Source organism: Myxocyprinus asiaticus, chromosome 10 (assembly GCF_019703515.2).
Source record: "Myxocyprinus asiaticus isolate MX2 ecotype Aquarium Trade chromosome 10, UBuf_Myxa_2, whole genome shotgun sequence".
Classification (NCBI taxonomy): domain Eukaryota; kingdom Metazoa; phylum Chordata; class Actinopteri; order Cypriniformes; family Catostomidae; genus Myxocyprinus; species Myxocyprinus asiaticus.
Genome location: NC_059353.1, coordinates 39,900,089 through 39,917,537, shown reverse-complemented (window position 1 = coordinate 39,917,537; position 17,449 = coordinate 39,900,089). Strand labels below are relative to the sequence as shown.

The 17,449-nt window shown below is 35.0% G+C and overlaps 1 protein-coding gene across 4 annotated transcripts in view; it reads left to right on the top strand.

The window, feature by feature from the left end:
- Positions 1–4,419: 4,419 nt before the first annotated feature.
- ikzf2 (IKAROS family zinc finger 2) overlaps positions 4,420–17,449 on the top strand; it is a 41,862-nt gene continuing 28,832 nt past the window's right edge. For 2 of the 4 annotated variants that reach the window (XM_051707952.1, XM_051707951.1), the window contains exons 1-3: positions 4,420–4,555; positions 8,221–8,269; positions 17,302–17,406. In XM_051707952.1, the coding sequence (XP_051563912.1) occupies positions 4,514–4,555; positions 8,221–8,269; positions 17,302–17,406 (196 nt within the window). In that variant the 5' untranslated portion in view covers positions 4,420–4,513. Of the gene's footprint in view, positions 4,556–5,764; positions 6,178–8,219; positions 8,270–17,301; positions 17,407–17,449 lie in introns of those variants that run through there. The other 2 variants (XM_051707954.1, XM_051707953.1) reach the window with 2 other exon arrangements.

Sequence of the window (17,449 nt, the reverse complement as noted above, 5' to 3'; positions counted from 1 at the left end):
TAGTCATTTTTTTCAGTTACTTTTAACTGACTGGTCCCAAGAAATTTTTTGTGAATTTATGGAGTCAGTTCCCCTCAAATTCACACAGGTGTCCTGAGTAACCACAGGTGTAATTCATCACATTGACTGTGAACATGTTACACTTAGTGTGACAAGCAGAATATTATTATTTTATTTATCTTAATTTTGAACAGTCTACTGTTTTAAAATGTTTAAATTAACAAGCATGTTTTCATGAAAGGTTTTGCTTGAAAACTGTGCTTGTGCTATCTTTCTTAAAACAAATCCCACTATGTTTGATATTTTGTTGTCTAATGCATTGGCATACGCAGCAACATCAAATATAATGAGCACAAAATAGTGCAAAACATTAAACAGACTGCAGAGACAGTTATGGTTGATATGCATGTTTTTATGTGAGTGCTTTGAGGTATGGAGGGTTGGAAGCAGGAGGAGGCGAATGCAAAAAAAAAAAAAAAATAGAAGAAGAAAAAAACATTAGAATATGAGGAAAACGAAGCCTGTGGTTTAGGCTGTTTTTTAATCGGTGGTTTTGTGACACATTTATGCATGAATATGTGTTGCATGATGTTTTACTCAAGTACACCAGCATATGCCAGATGAAGATGAAACAAATTCCTTCATTTCACTTTCGAGCACATCGTTTACACAAGTTATGCATCCTTGATTGTCAACCTCATTTATACTTTTGTCCAGTTTCCTAGGGTTTTCATTTTATTCCTTATTCTGAGACTTCTCAGTATTGTTGTCTGGAGTCATAGCCTCACAAACTTGGAAATGGAGAATGCTTTAATACATATGCGTTGGTCAGATGCTTTTATCCAAAGCAACTTAAAGTTCATTCAAGGTATACATTTGTTTCACTATGTCAGTTTCCTGGGAATCAAACCCATGATCTTGACATTGCTAGCATGAGCTACCAGTTATAAACACAAAAGGACTCATTCTACAAAATAGTTCAGATTATTAAATACAAAACAAACAAACAACAACACAAACAGCAGGAGACACTATCAGAGAGAATACTGTAAATGACATAAGGGAATGGTCAGTTCACATATCTTACCTGTGGAACACCAGTGAACATAAGTACATCACTGACATTATTTTAAATAGTGTACATAGTGTAGGAAAGTTAAAGGAAGGACATTGATATTAAAAGTAAAAGTGAATATTTCTAATTCCTAAGATCTTGCACTGGAAACATGCACATACAGTATAATTATAAGACATCATAATTGTCTCTTACCGATTGAAGAACCTTTAACACACTTCACATGGGGGAATCTCGTAACCCATGATTACACCAGCACAGAATGTACAATGAACTTCATACTTTAGTTAGCACATTTGCTTTTCCATTGTCATTATGTCCACTGGCTACTGACTGTATGTACCGTGTATTTCATATCATTAAAAAAAAATTCTAACATAAATAACCAAATCTTCTTGCCCTTAATGTTAGCATTCTCACTCGTTCTTAATGTACATTACATGACATGAATGGTGGAGTTCACAATCTTGCATTGTTTGAATCCCATTTTCATGGTTTAAGCTTTTGTTGTAATAATGTTACTTTCATATATATTGTTGGTATTGTATTTTGACTGCTAGATATGTGAATATGTTATCTTGCTTCAATGTCCATTGTTTGACTTTCCAACAGTTTCTGGCAACAAATTTCAGCCATATTTTTTTAAGTGTAACAAAATTGCAAACGTCAGTCTGAGCTTGTAAATTAAATGTGTTACATTTTATTTCAGTCAACTACTATGTTGAAGTACACTGAATCCAGTTACTGTCTAAATTGTGAATGACAACACTTACCTGAGAATCCTTGTTTTGGACTGTGCTTTAATATACATCTGGGAGACTGTCCATTTAACAGCTTTAAACGTAGTGGAAACAATCACAAATTGAATGAGGTAATTCATGGATGCCTTAAATCTAAAATAAATGGAGTGTGGAGGGGGTTAGAAGAGGGGGTGTCTAACGGTTTCCCCTCTACATCAAACAGTGCTCTTAAAACCATGGAAAGTTAACAAGCAGCATCTGAATACAAGCAGCAGATCGTTATCTGAGGATACTTCTACAAATCAGAGAGTTGGTGGTAAAGTAAACAAACAATGCTGCCTCAAAAAAAAGAAAAAAAAAGAAAAAAAAAACACATTTCAACGTATTTAACGATGAATTAATTACATGTTTCAAAGCACATCAACTCTTGTTAATTTTCCATGATATCATCTATAATAAATTTGTCTCTGACCATGTTTGTTATCAATAGTACTAAGAATAATTGTGTATGTGGTGTTTGCTGTTGTAATATCTTTGGATTTATTTATTATTTATTTCACATATTCCTTTACTTTTTTTAAATGTGTGTAAACTGTCAATCATTGTATATGAAGAGAGAGAAAAAACTCAAGTCTTTACTCACCTATGTTAACTACTGAAATAATTACTGTGAAGCATTCAAATGATAAATATCAAATTATAAATCTATATGACAGACAAATAGATAGATAGATAGATAGATAGATAGATAGATAGATAGATAGATAGATAGATAGATAGATGTAAATTATGTTACTTACTGTAATAAAGATTTTAGTATTTACATCTTTAAGTTACTGTAAAAGAAACAATGAAAAAACAGAAATGCACAACCTTTCATGACTAATATTACCTGCTTCAGTTCTTCCTGTTTTGTCATAGATACATCTCAATGATACTCTCTAATGCAGTCACCAAAACCAAATGACAGCATTTATTCACTCTCCCAAGTTGATAATGAAAATGACAAAGCCATTAGTGATGGTTTCACTGATTTACTGTACAGACACTTACTGCAATAGGTTTATTACCCAAAGGTCTTATATTGTAAACATAAAGATCAATGGTAACATGAGTAGTCTGTTTAAATGATACGTATTGTAATAATATGAATTTTAATTATGTGCGATTTTCCCAGAATTACAAAAAGGTCGTGCGTTTCACTTACATCGCCAGCTCTACTCTCCACAGTTCTGACTGGATTCCAATTAGGTCAGTGGAGTTATTTCCTCTCCGAGCAGTAGAGGGAACCCAAGAGAAACATTAGTGCCATTAAACTGCTGTCACTTCACTCTTACATTTTTTTTCTTTCTTTTTTCTTTTTTTACATATTTATATATTTTACATACATTATAAAGCTATTCTGCTACCCTGTGGGCTAAATACAACATCAAATAATAATTGTCCATTAATTTCAACCCCCCTCTTCTTTTCCATTTGAAATGCGTGATGGAAAACAGGCCTACATATTTAGTTAAAACAAAAATAGTGTAGCCTTTGTGTAGTTGAGACTTATCTGGTGCTCTTTATAAAAGACTATTCCGGGTTAAGCTAAATCTCAGCATATGTGGCAAAAAATTTTATTACCACAAAAGATCATCTTGAATCTTTCTTTAAAAAAAAAAAAAAAAAAAATCGAGGTTACAGTGGCACTTACAGTGAAAGTTAATTGAGGCCAACTTTTGGAATCAAAAGTGGGGAAAAAATGTACATTTATACACAAACTGGCTATTATCAGCCTCTTCGTCTGCCATTTTATTTCTTCCCTTCAACCGCTGTGGAACCACACTCACAGGACTGTGGGATTTCATAGGCAGTGAAAGATAAATTAATGCTGCATTCAAAAATCAATCAAATGAAGGTATCTCAGTAAACAGGATGTGACATGAACATTGGATTCGGACATTACTTCATCCCTTCCTACCTGCGTATACAGCCTCTGAAGGCAGCATTTTCTTTGTTTCGGATGCAGCCATGCTGCCTTCAAAAATTGATCAGATAAAGGTACCTCAGTAGACAGGATGTGACGTGCACATTAGATTCTAACTTGCCTTGATCCCTTCCTGCCTCCATATTCAGCCTCCAAAGGCAGCATTTTCCAGTTTCCAGATACAGCCTTTATCACACTAAAATATATATATATATATATATATATATATATATATATATATATATATATATATATATATATATATATATATATATATAATCGTATATTGTTTATATCTTGTGGCTGTACTTTTGAAACGGTGTGCATTTTAAGGTTTACGGATTGTACCTCTCTGTAACCCAGATTTTTGCTCATTTTTATTTTTTATTTTTTTTTACACCAAATAAAAATAATAATAAGGCTGTATTATAACCGGCCATATTTTTTGAGTAATAATATTATAATAATGCAGCGTCTTTGGAATAACTGGTTTCATTCCAGCAATTTTTTCTTTCTTCTTTTCTTATCCTTTGTGATCATACCAAAACTGATCTTTAAAATGCAATATAAGGCGTCTAATCGATTGCCGAGCGGCACCGAGAGATCCGTTTCTCTGTGTCAGACAGTCTGAAGATGGAGGAAGCAGGCGAAGGGAATAACTGTTGCTGTGGGTATATCGCACTGCAGAGGACACACAGTATTTAGAGCCCACGCTGTCTGTTACTCCATATGAGAGAAGATGGACGTGTACCATCCTGCGAACTGTTAAAGGTAGGCCTATCCTAAAATTACCGTTGCTTTTCAACAGGGTCTGTCCGCACTGAGGTAGGCAGTACTGTATGTGCGTCGGTGTATCCTTGACAGGTCCAGGACCAGTCAGAATCACTTGTTGCGGTTGTGAAATTGTCTTTTAAAGGAACGTTCCTGCTTCAGTACCAGTTAAGCTCAATCGACCACAAAATAATAATAGGCTTATAATAATAATTATTATTATAATTTCAAATTGTCCTCTTTAAAAAAAAAAAAAAAAAACATACAAATAAAAAAATAATAAATCGCGGTTACAGTAAGGCTCTTACAGTGGACATAAATGGGGCCAATCCATACAAATTAAAATACACACTTTTTCCAAATATAGCTAAAAGACACAATCAGTATACGTCTTAACACGATTTTACTGTTAAAAAATCACATCCTATCCTTATCTGTCTACAGTTATTTCCAATACTACAACTTGGTTGTCATGACGACGTAACGTCAGCAAACCCTTTAATTTGTTAAAATGCTGTAAATCCCTAATTTTATCACATTAAAATTATGTTAAGACGTATAATGTTTACATCTTGTAGCAATACTTTTGAAACATTGTGTATTTTAATGTTTATGGACTGGCCCAATTCACTGCCATTGTAAGTGCCTTACTTTAATTGTAAGGCACTATAGGCTATGTATATATATATATATATATATATATATATATATATATATATATATATATATATATATATATATATATATATATATATATATATATATATATATATATATATATATAATCTTTTTTTTATTATTATTTTATTTTTATTTTAGGTAATCAACATTATACCATGACTAAAACATTGCCGAGTTTATTAGTTTTGGGAATAAGTTAGTAAGAGCGCATCTGCCAAGTGCATGCATGTAAATGGAAGTTAATTGTACTATTTTAGTGCGTGTGTATGTGTGCGTACGTGTGTGTCTCACCAGTCCAGTGAGCTATTTGAACATGATGCATATAGAAAACAGGCATACAGTCATCCCACAACCATGGTGTCATCTCAGACAGGTGGAAACCTTGGGCTCTGAGCCTTTTGTAGGCAGTTCCCATAATTTCCTTATTTATGGCTTAATTCCCTTGGAACCGGTGGATCCAGTTGAGTGTTTCGCTCTCATCGATTGATCTAGGTGTTGTGCAGGCACAGGTTTCAGTTCACTATGTCAAAGCAGTTTCAGATCAGAAGACGAAATCTAATAGTCGGGGGAAAGGCGCTTAGACGCGTGTGAAATGGAAAAGCTGACGGGCTTGTTGAGCGTAAAGGAAGTCACCAAACCATAAAAACCAAACAAGTTGCTTCCTAACTTTTTTTTTTTTTTTTCGATTTTTTTTTCGTCTTTTTTTTTTTTTTTTTTCCGGATTGGTGCAAGATCGTCCCCTGTTTGTGGCCAATATGAACTCCAGTTGAACATGACAGTCTTCACAGGACTTCGACATCACACTAGACTCTGAAACCCACCAGTCATTGGATATAATTTCACGCATTTTTCAGACGTAAGGATTTTTCGGGACACATCGACTTGCGTTTTCACAGGGGGGAGACAAAAAAGAAAGAAAAAAAAAAGAAAAAAAAAAAAAGGTAAAGTTTCATGCAACCATCGTTTTAATGTTAATTCCTCGTATCGTTTTGTTTTCCGGAATGATACATTCTCTTTATTTGCCCATATATCTTTATATAATCCACACGCACAAAATCACATTTCAATGCTGTTAGTTATACTTCCTAACAGTTATACTTTTGCCATTATTTATTAATGCTACTAGATCTCAACAAAAAGCCAAATATAACAAAAAGCCTATCAACATGCGTATTTAAAGCATATCAATCTCAGCACAAAGGGGTTTAATTAATAAAGTAAACGTAAACTCAGTAGTACTCTGTCCTGCAGTAGTGAGGGATTGATATGGGACAGTAATGTTGTAGTAAAGTGAGGGTGAAGGCTGTTGCTGTACGCACTGCGCACACGCGTACCGTGAACTGTGTGCGCGCCGTGGCCACTGGAGATGCGCGGCGCCGTACAAGAGGTCAACTTCACTCCGAGTTCTTTACATCACATTTCATCAATGTCTTGTTTTTTAATCGCATTAAATTTTCGGTTTTATGTCTTGTACCAATTTACTCGTGTTTTCATGTTATATAGCTGTATTTTAGGCTTTTTCTTGATTATTTCAGAAACTTTGATCAGTATCTCCCGGACCACTCTCGTGTAATGTCAGACTATTCCGCATAAGGATTAAAGGAAAACTAGTTTATGATACTATAAGATCATTGACTTGTTTTAAATTATGACTATAATTAGGGGCCAACAAACAATTTTTATTTATTTATTTTTTTTTTTTGACGAACTTCGTGTATCAGTTGTTTTTGTAACGTTTTTAATGTGTGCATTATAGTTATTTATGTAGGAGTTTGCATTGCCACAGTAGTACATTGTACTTATTAATGATATTAAGACATTGTACTGATATAATTTATTCTTATGTGTGTGTGTGTGTGTGTGTGTGTGTGTATATATATATATATATATATATATAATTGTTTATTTATTTATTTATTTGCACATTTATCTTATTTTTATATTCTGTGACCAGTGATGCACATCAGAGAGTAGGTTTACTTCATAATTAACGACATAATGTTTACTTACGTTTATAAACACAGTGTTTCAACCAAATGTGAAGCAGTTGTTCTTACAAATATTAATGTCAGTGGATTCACTTTAACAGATCATATTTAGTGAAATATTACTTTTCTCATTTTAAACCTAACCCAGTGATTGTAGATCCCCTAATCTCTGACATAAGTGAGTCTCAATAAGGATCATTTGGGTCCAGGAGGAGATTATATTTTTACACTTGTAGATGGAGTCAATTTAGAATTTTCAGCAAAACACAAACATCATGCAATAGCTCTTTATATGGTACTTCACAATCGTCATGGAATTTCTCATTTAATCTGTCATCACCTGTGCAAATTACTTTCACTTAATTCTAGAATATTATACAGTTAATTAAATGCGCTTGTAACCTTTTTTTCTTTGCTAAACATGGTATCGATGATCTCTTATGTGTCTGTTATTCTTTTATTTTAATGATTTTTTTAAATTAAATTCTTTATACATGCATGGATCGAGGCCAGATTGTATTCTGTTATAACATGGCTGAACAATACTTATGTTTCTATCCAGCAATGAGGTCAGCTGGATATATTTGATCAACAATACATATTAGAAGAGGCCCTACTGCATTAAACAGCTCACTTGCTCTTTCCAAATATTTAAATTTAGACCTCAGAGGAAACATGACAATTTTTGCGCTTTGCAGGTATGATTTTTGAAGTGTGCATTTTAAACAAATAAAAGCATATTATTCTATAAAGTCTTGGTTAATTTGTATTTTTTAATTTTATTTTTTATTGTTTGCTGCATTCTAGAATTCTCTAGATTTTTAAATATCCATTACAAATATTTAACGTTAAAGAAACCTATCAGTTATGTTTACGGTTTGCATTAATGTGTAGATAGGTAGATTAAATCATTCAAAAGTAATTTAAATCATAAAGATCCTTTATCTAGTTTACCTTTAACTAATTTCTAATGAAATTTTCCTTCTCATTCCACAGTTCTGCCCCCTGACTATGGACATGGAGGCATCGAATGGCTATATTGCAAGTAAGTTAGGTTTTCATGTTTTGTGTACAGTCTGAATGGCAACATTTCTGAATGTATAAGCATCCTTTATTCAACTCATAAAAGTCTGTTAAAATTTATTTTTTGACGGTTTCATGTCTGTTGCCTTCGATCAGAAACATTGCTCTACCCTTTTATTGTGAAAATGTGATGTTCGCCATTGTTCTTTATATAGTACACTAATTGTATTGCATAAGTTTATAAAAAAAAGTGTATTTCCTCAGGATTGGTAGACTTATCGAATAAGAAAAAGCTCATTTGAGACATCAAGAGACAAATATAAAAATAACACAATCGCAGGTAATAGCTGTTGTGAATCAGAGCACACACAGACCTAAAATAGTCTGTGCTCCGCCATTACAATAATGTTATCACGTCACCTGCTCTCATACTGAGTGTATATATGGCACAGAATGAATCAAGTTTAGAGTTAATGCACATATTTTGTTGGACTCCTACACAAATTGCTCAATTGTTTGTCATGGACTACTTTCCAGATGTATACATTTCAAATTGGATGTCCCATTTGGTCAAGTTAAAGCATGTGTGTGTGTGTGTGTGTGTATATATATATGTATGTATGTGTATGTATGTATATATATATATATATATATATATATATATATATATATATATATATATATAAAAACTCTATTCCTAAATGTAGAAATGTATTTTATTCATTTTACATGTATATTGATTTATTTGAGATATGCTATCTAAATCCGGCAGCACTGTGGGAGTTTCTCTGCAGTTCTGCTTTTTGAATATGTGCAGTAGACAAGCACATTAGCTGCCCTAAGATCCCACTCACAGCTAACTGCATCAACTCTTGGCTCCCCTTGAGATTTGTTATCTGGACAGGCCTTCAGTACCAGGTGCACAGTGGTACCTTCCCGCCCTTTAACTTCCCCGACAGATTCCCTGAGATGGAGCATACTGATAATGACTCCCTCATCTGAATGTGCAGGTGTCCTGAATAAAGAAAGTTTAAGTATAAGTTTTACTTGGTTGCAAAGACCTTTAGCTTTTGGAGGTGTTGCTGTTGGGCTTATTATATTTAAAAGGTATGACTGAATGCTTATCCACACCTTGTTTATTTAATGGAATCATCGCATTTCGTAAAGCTTTCAACCTGTAAAATCTTTCAAGTCACTGAGACAAAGCAGTCCTACAAATGGGTCACTTATAGTTGTCTTTGCATATTAAAGGGATAATTCACTCAACAATGGAAATTCCGGCATAATTTACTCACCCTCATGTTGTTTCAAATCCATTTGACTTTCTTCCTTTCACTGGACACAACAGGAGATGTTAGCCAGAATGTTAGCCTCAGTAGCCATTCACTTTCATGGCACCTTTTTTCCATACAATGAAAGGGAATGGTGACTGAGGCTAATGTTCTACCAAACATCTCCTTTTGTGTTCCCTGTAATAAAGAAAGTCATACGGGTTTGGAACAACATGAGGGTGATGACAAAATTAAAATTTTGTGTGAACTATTCCTTTAAACAATGATTGGAGAAACTACTTTAACATTGAGAAAGATACACACTTCACCTTTATATTGTGATGCACTTGGTACAGTGTGGCTTCTTTTTCATAAAAAGGCAGTCTTTAGGTTTATCCACCTAAGATCCCAGGGTAATAATTCAACCTTTTGTACAGTAAACTGCCATTGATATGTAAATGAGAGCTTGTCCACTTCAGCGTGTCCTTTTAAAGAACTGTAGTTCAGAGGTGGCAGTGGCAAGTAGTGTGAGTGGGAATGTGTTTTGTGTTTGATGTGGAAGGATGGTTTAGAGGTGTGTGGACGGACAGGATAAACCTGATCCCAGCTTAAACTTGAGCATTTGCAACATGCCACAACCAATCACTCTCTTTCCTGGGAGAACTGATCCGTTTAAAAACTTCTCTTTTTTGTCTTATATTGCTGCTCTAGTGCAGAATCTGCCTGTAAGCCCCACCCTTTTTAAACTGGAATTGAGCTGCCGGGCAACAATGATGTACAAATCAATTCAGTGTCTTGTCTGTCTTGGTCTATATAAAGCCATTCAGTTATATGGGAATTCATGATAATGTGGGAATAATACAGGGATGAGAATTGTAAGGGATTTAACTATTCTATTTCCGATTCTGAATGGAATTCACGATTTTGATTCTTTAATGGTTCCATTACATTCTTACATTTCAGGAATACATGTTTTGAAGAAATGCCATTTTTAAGTAAGTAATGCAATTTTTTAGTATGGTGTTCTGGTCGCATCAGCGGTTTAATGCACAAACAAGAAGCGTTAACATAACCAAAAGTTAAAAATGTAACTCTTACATTTCAGGAATAAATATTTTGAAGTAAGATATGCAATATGTATTGCATTAAATGCCTTCAGCAGTCTTTTGTCAAATGAAGGAATCCTTTCAAATTTCTATGTCAGATATAGCAAATCAGAGATAAATTCAATGCAGTTTTTGCAAAAGGCATGTTATACACACTTTAGAGACATAAATGCAATCCAGTTGTTGGTCCTACTGTAAGTATATATTAAATAAAAAAAATAAAATACAAAAAAATGTGCTAACATACATTTCATTATTTTAAATAAAATTACTGAAATCATAAAATGAACAAAACTCATAATGTATAGACCTATCTTTAACTACACATTGTCATATGAACAAAACAATCAATAACTGCACTGCACTGCACTGTAACAGTTCGTGGTTTATTTCGAGCTGGACATGACAGAAGTCAGATTCACTAAAAAGAACCGGCTCATAAGAGTCATTTGTTTGGGAACTGGACTACACTGGTCACGCTGTGTGTTTCACACTGTAGATTCAAAAGAACTGGCTCATTGAGTCATCTGTTTGGGAACTGGACTACACTGGTCACGCTGTGTGTTTCGCACTGTAGATTCAAAAGAACCGGCTCATTAGAATCAGGAATCTTTCTCAAAGTATTTTAGTATGGTGTTCCGGTCACATCAGTGGTTAAATGCACATAAAAGAAGTGTTAACGGAACCAAAAGTTTGAATAAGTTCTGAATAAGAATCTGTTCTTGGTTCCCAACCCAACAGTAATATATCTTTTTTTTTATCTTAACCTTGTGCGACCTTGCTTACACATGCGTGGACGTTGTATTTTGGCTTTGCTATATGCAACGCATAATTTAAATGCATTTAAAACTACTGATCTCAGTTCAGGAGACTCTGTGCTGTCAGTAAAGAGTTAAACTTTCGACATACGGAGTCATGTGAAAAAACAACATGGCACCGTTCACAGCGGAGTTTGTCTTTGGGAGAAATGGCAACAAAACTACATCTGGAAAGTAATCTAATTAAGTTTTTACTTTGAAACCTATTTGAGTCAAAAGATTAGAGTCTCTAGTTTAATCCGATATGCCATTTTTTAAATTTGAGCAATTTATCGCGAAACGCCATGCTGCTAAACACATTGTACACTAATGTGTACTTTTGCAGATCTTTTCCTTTGAAAGTCTATATTTACTGTGCATTATCATATTAAGAATCAATGGGTTCATCCAAAAGCTGAAAAATGTTGCTTTCAGAGGCTTTATATGGAGTTAGGATGAAAATAAGGTGCATTTCGAACTGTTCTGAGACCAGTGCAGACAGACAGCACACTGGAGGTTAAAGATGCTGTAAGCAATTTTTGCCATTCTACTTCCACAAGACTGAGCCATTGGATTAGCCACACCCCCTCTTTCCAAAACCCCACACTCCAAAGATACCTCATGAGCTTTATTGAGACCGACATCATGCAGAAACGGTTGTTAAAAACAACAGCAGCATAATAGCGCCCTCAGCTGACAACTGTTATGAACAACATGGCTTAAAAATGGCAGTAAGACTCAATAATTCGCTGCAACTACAACACTATGAAAACATGCTAAATGATGGACGGATCGAAAGCATCATTGTCCGCTGTTTGTGGACACATTTTTGTTTGCTGTTTACAGAGTCTAGAGCTGTCAAAGAGACAGGTGAGATATCTTACAACACTTATTTCAGTAATATCTCTCAGGGAGTAGGCAAATTTGTTGCATAACTTCCCATGAAAAAAATCACTTAAAGCACCTTTAAGTCATTTATTAAATAGGTAGCAAGGGAGCATCCTATAGCTCTCTATGCACCAAAGTGCATTCAATCCAAACTTCCTTTCAAAAGTTCAGGCAGCAGCTAATGTTTGGCAGACATGGGACAATTGTTATCAGTACATAAATTCAGAATTTATAATGTATAATTTTATTTTAACAATGTTGGCAGTGATTGGATGATGCTGGTCATTACTTTGAATCAGTTAATTATGCTAATTTTTGATGTAATGTCTACATCATGAAACATGAATAACCAACACTCCTGGAAACATAAACAATTTGATAAAAAAAAAAAAAAACTGTGGACTTTCCATAGCTTTGTATTATTTAACATTTCACAACTTAGTCCCACTGTCCACATATGTTGCCATCCATTTTTAGGAAAACTATTAAACTATATATATATATATATATATATATATATATATATATATATATATATATATATATATTAATATTATTATTATTATTATTATTATTATTATTATTTATTTCATGTTTATTTGGTGCTACTATTAACAAATCAAAAAAGGAAATGGCAAATGCACACAGCAGTCACGCTTGTGTCTCAGGAGGTTAAAGAGAATTTCCAACAGTCGTAAAAGTTCATGTTAATTGAGGCAAATAATTCTGATGTACCTCAGTTGCCCTTAATGAGTTCTAAGCGGACACATCCTAAACTTAAAGTCAATGTGAAATCAAAATTGTCACTATTTACTTTCTTAATACACATTCCTGGTCGTAATGTGCATAACACATCAATGCACATTATTCCAGATAAACAAATTCTTTAATTAAAATGCTTCGCCTCTGAAACGACATTCTTTTTCGGTTGACATCACACGAATCCCTCATAGTTTCAGTCCCTCTCTCATTTAATATTCTATTTCACTATGTCAAATACACAAATATGTCATATTACAGCAGAAAAATGAATTGAAAATGGAATTTCATGTTGAAGTTTTTTTACTTTCGTTGCAACAAACTCCAACGTAGGCATCGCTCGACCAATAAGAATTTCAGAAAGTCGTTGGAAACGGGTGAAAATGCCCCCAAATAGTTTCCTTGGTGATCCACTAAAAATATGCATGGAACAGTCCGTTCAGTAGGTTGCCTTTTTTGATTGGCGTACACATCATTGTGAGTGAATTGGGATCTGATTCTGACTCAGCAGTGTCACAGTCCAGACCTGTAGTCACTCCTGTAGTCTACCAAGAGCCTACAGATTTTCAGCATGCAGCAGTAGATGGGGGCAGACGGTAACCTTATTTAATATCAACCGTATGTTAACGGTTGTCATAACAGACAGGCTTTCAGGCAACCAAGAAGCATTTGTGTGGGAAAGTCAGTGTGATTTGTAGAATAGAAAATTAAATGGAATCATTGTAAAACCTTGAAAACCACATTTTTAAGTTGGAGTGCATAAGAGATTCTTCATATGATATTCATCAAAGCTCTGTTTAGATGTGGGACAAGATAGCTCTTTTAGTCTCTACTGTACCGAGTTTGATTCACTTTCACCTAACCTATCTCTTTTTCTGAGAAGCTAGCTCAGGCCGGGAGGCCATCAGACACAGCACTCTGTTGTGGAAAATCCTCCCTTCGGCTGTCACTCAAATCGGAGTGGCTGCTTATTTCCCGTTGCCAAGAGACTACCGGTTACCTGAGATTTTCCTCAACCCTGGCACCGTAACCAGAGATGGGCTTTGGGATTGTGTCATTGACTACGTCTCCCTGAGTTGCTCACTCTCTCAGACTGACAGTGTCTGTCCGACAGCTTGACAGCACAGATATCAGCCTGCTTAAAAGCTCCTGTCTCACTCCTGTCCCCTGAAGTACACCTCAAGTCCTTCAATTTATCATACCTTTGAATCACTTTGAAATGCTTATAGAGCATGGCTCCTGTGAACCCTGCTGAAAAACCAGCTTACACCAGCTAAAGTTGGTTTGCTGGTCTTAGCTGGTTTAAGTTGGTCTAGCCAGCCTCCCTGCCTGGCCAAGCTGGTGCTAACCATGTTTAGCTGGCTAGCCAGCCTGACCAGCTGACAAATGCACCAAAAACCCTCTAAAGCCAGCAAGCCAGACCAGACCATCTTAGGCTGGTTTAAGATGTTAAGAACAAAATTCTTATTTACAATAGCAGCCTGGTAGGAGGACAACAACCTTTCCACTGGGAACTGTGGCATTCATAGTAACTCTATGTTTTACTTGTAACATCTGATATATTTCTTAATATTCTAGGCCTTGTTTTACATATTATGACATAAAATATGAGAAATGACGAGATGTTCAGATTAAGAATTTTTGAATTACACTGAAATATTTTACATAAAAACCCCGTGCACACCGTGTATTTTATATTGCTAGGAAAATATGCCCTCATGATAGAAAAAAAATGGCACTGAAAATCAAATGAAGGGAATATTGCCCCTCAATGGAAACGTTCTGACACTGCCTCACAAGTCAGTCAAATCAAATCAAATTTTAATTACATTTATTTGTAATGCGACTTTCACAATATATATTGTTCCAAAGCAGCTTTACAGAGAATAGTGCCTCACAAACACTTAGTGAATGAACCAAAGGCAACAGTGTCAAGAATGAGCTCAAGATATCTAGGTGCTCTCAGTAAGTCCTTCTCTACCCTCAGCAGAATGATTCATAAAGGATACATTTTACTGTAATCACAAATTTGATGAGGTTTTATCAAACCTTTGAATCTGTTTGAAACATTTATACCTCATTGCTCCTGTGATCTGTGGCATTTATAATAACTCTGACCAGCTATGAACTACAGAACTGAATAAGGACCTGTACATGTATATTCACAGCATGGCCAAATTAATAATTGAAAATGCCATAAATAATGTTTTAAAACGCTCGCTTCTTTTGGCAGACTTGTTTTGCTACCTAACAAACCAGTTTGAAGGAGGGACTCACTGGGTTTAAGGCTATGGTTAGAGATGAGTGATAAAACAACAGCCAGCTTAGCTCTGACATCCAAGGTACTTTCCACACCTTTCCAGTCATAAATTTGGAGTTCAAGGAGTGAGTGAAGCATAATTCCACCCTTGATTCTGTCATTTACTCACCCTGATGTTGTTTCAAAACCATATAGACTTTCTTCTGTGGAACATAAAAGATGTTAGGCAGAATGTAAACCTCAGTCACCATTCACTATAATCGTATCTTTTTCCGTACAGTGAAGTGAATGGTGACTGAGGCTGATCTCATTTTGTGTTACACAGCAGAAATAAAGTCATACAGGTTTGGAACAACATGAGAGTGAGTAAATTATGACAGAAGGTTCAGGTTTGGGTGAATTATCCCTTTAAGAGCTGTTTAATGTCGTAGCTGTATTTAGTGTTTGGCTCTGAAGGGGTCAGTGGGTAATGGGATCAGGGAGTAGGAACTGCTCCCCGTGAGTGGACGTGGTGAAGCCATATTATTTCCTGAAGCTTGTATGTAGTGGGTGCAGAGAGATGAGGAAATACAATCTGAATCTTAAGGATGTGGTTGAAAGCTTAACAAGCTCCCCACATGAGATGATGGCACTCCGCCTATGTAAACTGAAGTGTTGAGCTGATCACTGACCCTAGAGAAATTTCAGCTCTGGTAACAGATACGGATGCTATTAAAAAAAGTTACGCGTATACAATAACTGAAAACCAGCAGGGATATGTTGCTGTCCTTTACCAAGGTATCAGAGAGTAAAAGAGGGTATCATAGAACATGATGAAGGTCTATAGTGACTAGTGATGCAAAGTACTTCCTACTGAAGCCTGCTGATTAATACTTTAATCCATTTATTACTATAAATACTATAAATACACTCACTGAACACTTTATTAGGAACACTATGGTCCTAATAAAATGCCCTACGTGGTCTTCTGCTGTTGTAGCCCATCTGCCTCAAGGTTCGACATGTTGTGCATTCTGGTTTTGGGTTTAGATTAGGGTTAGGATTTAGGGTCAATTTTAGAGTAGGGTTTGGTTTAGGATCAAGGGTATGGTAAACAGTGTATTTACAGATGTAATTAAATGCAGGTACTTTATATATTAGTATGGTGCAGTGACAGGTATGTACATGATAAGTACATTGTATCAAATGCTTATGTACATAGTAGTTAATGACACCTAATATAAAGTGGGTAAATTATTAATAAGGTACAGAAGTACTAGTATTGGAACTTTAAACAGTATTTTCAGTGTTTTACAGTATCAAACAGTAGATTTATAGACATTATAGTAATAAACTAGGCTTATTATGATTATTTACACTGTTAAATATAGGTTAAACTATAAATTAGGTTACAGTTGAATGTATTTTAGAGCATTAAATAGTAGGTGAGTTTTAAATAGCAGGACACAGCAGGAAGTATATTAGAGTATCAAACAGTAGATTGTAGTAAGAAGTACATTAGAGTTTTAAACAGTATGAAGTCTATAAGGTTTTTCTCTTTTTTTTTTCTCTTTTTTTTACCTCATATTAATTGAAAGGCTACATGAAATATGTGTACTTATTATTTCGGCCTAAATAATTTGTCATACTGCAGAATAATTAAAAATGAACTAGTGTAGGTAAAAATTTGTTTAAAAATAGTGAAAACATTAAAAGAAATGGTGATCTGTTACTTTCCCTGATACATTTATATACATTTTAATGTTAAATCTTGCTGTTGATAAAAAAAAAGCTCATGGACATGTTTTGTTATGCGGCTTTTTACCCTTTCACTGATAATCTCGATGAGAACCATCATGGCTTTTGTAAGAGCGGTGTTCCTTGAACTGTCTGCTTGTATAGATCTGTGTTTTAGAGCTGTGTTTAGCCACAAAAGCCGTGCTGCCTAGAGCAAGGCAATGTCCTCAGTGCACTTGTTTCTGTCTGTCTCCTAGGTAACGGCGACTGCTCTCCCAGGAAGGAGAACTCAAGAATGCTGGTGGACCTGTCGACCAACACACCAAATGGACAGCATTCCCAAAGTCCTGATTCTCCTGCTGGTGAGTAGACCTTTCATATAACCAGTCCTCCAGTCACATAGTA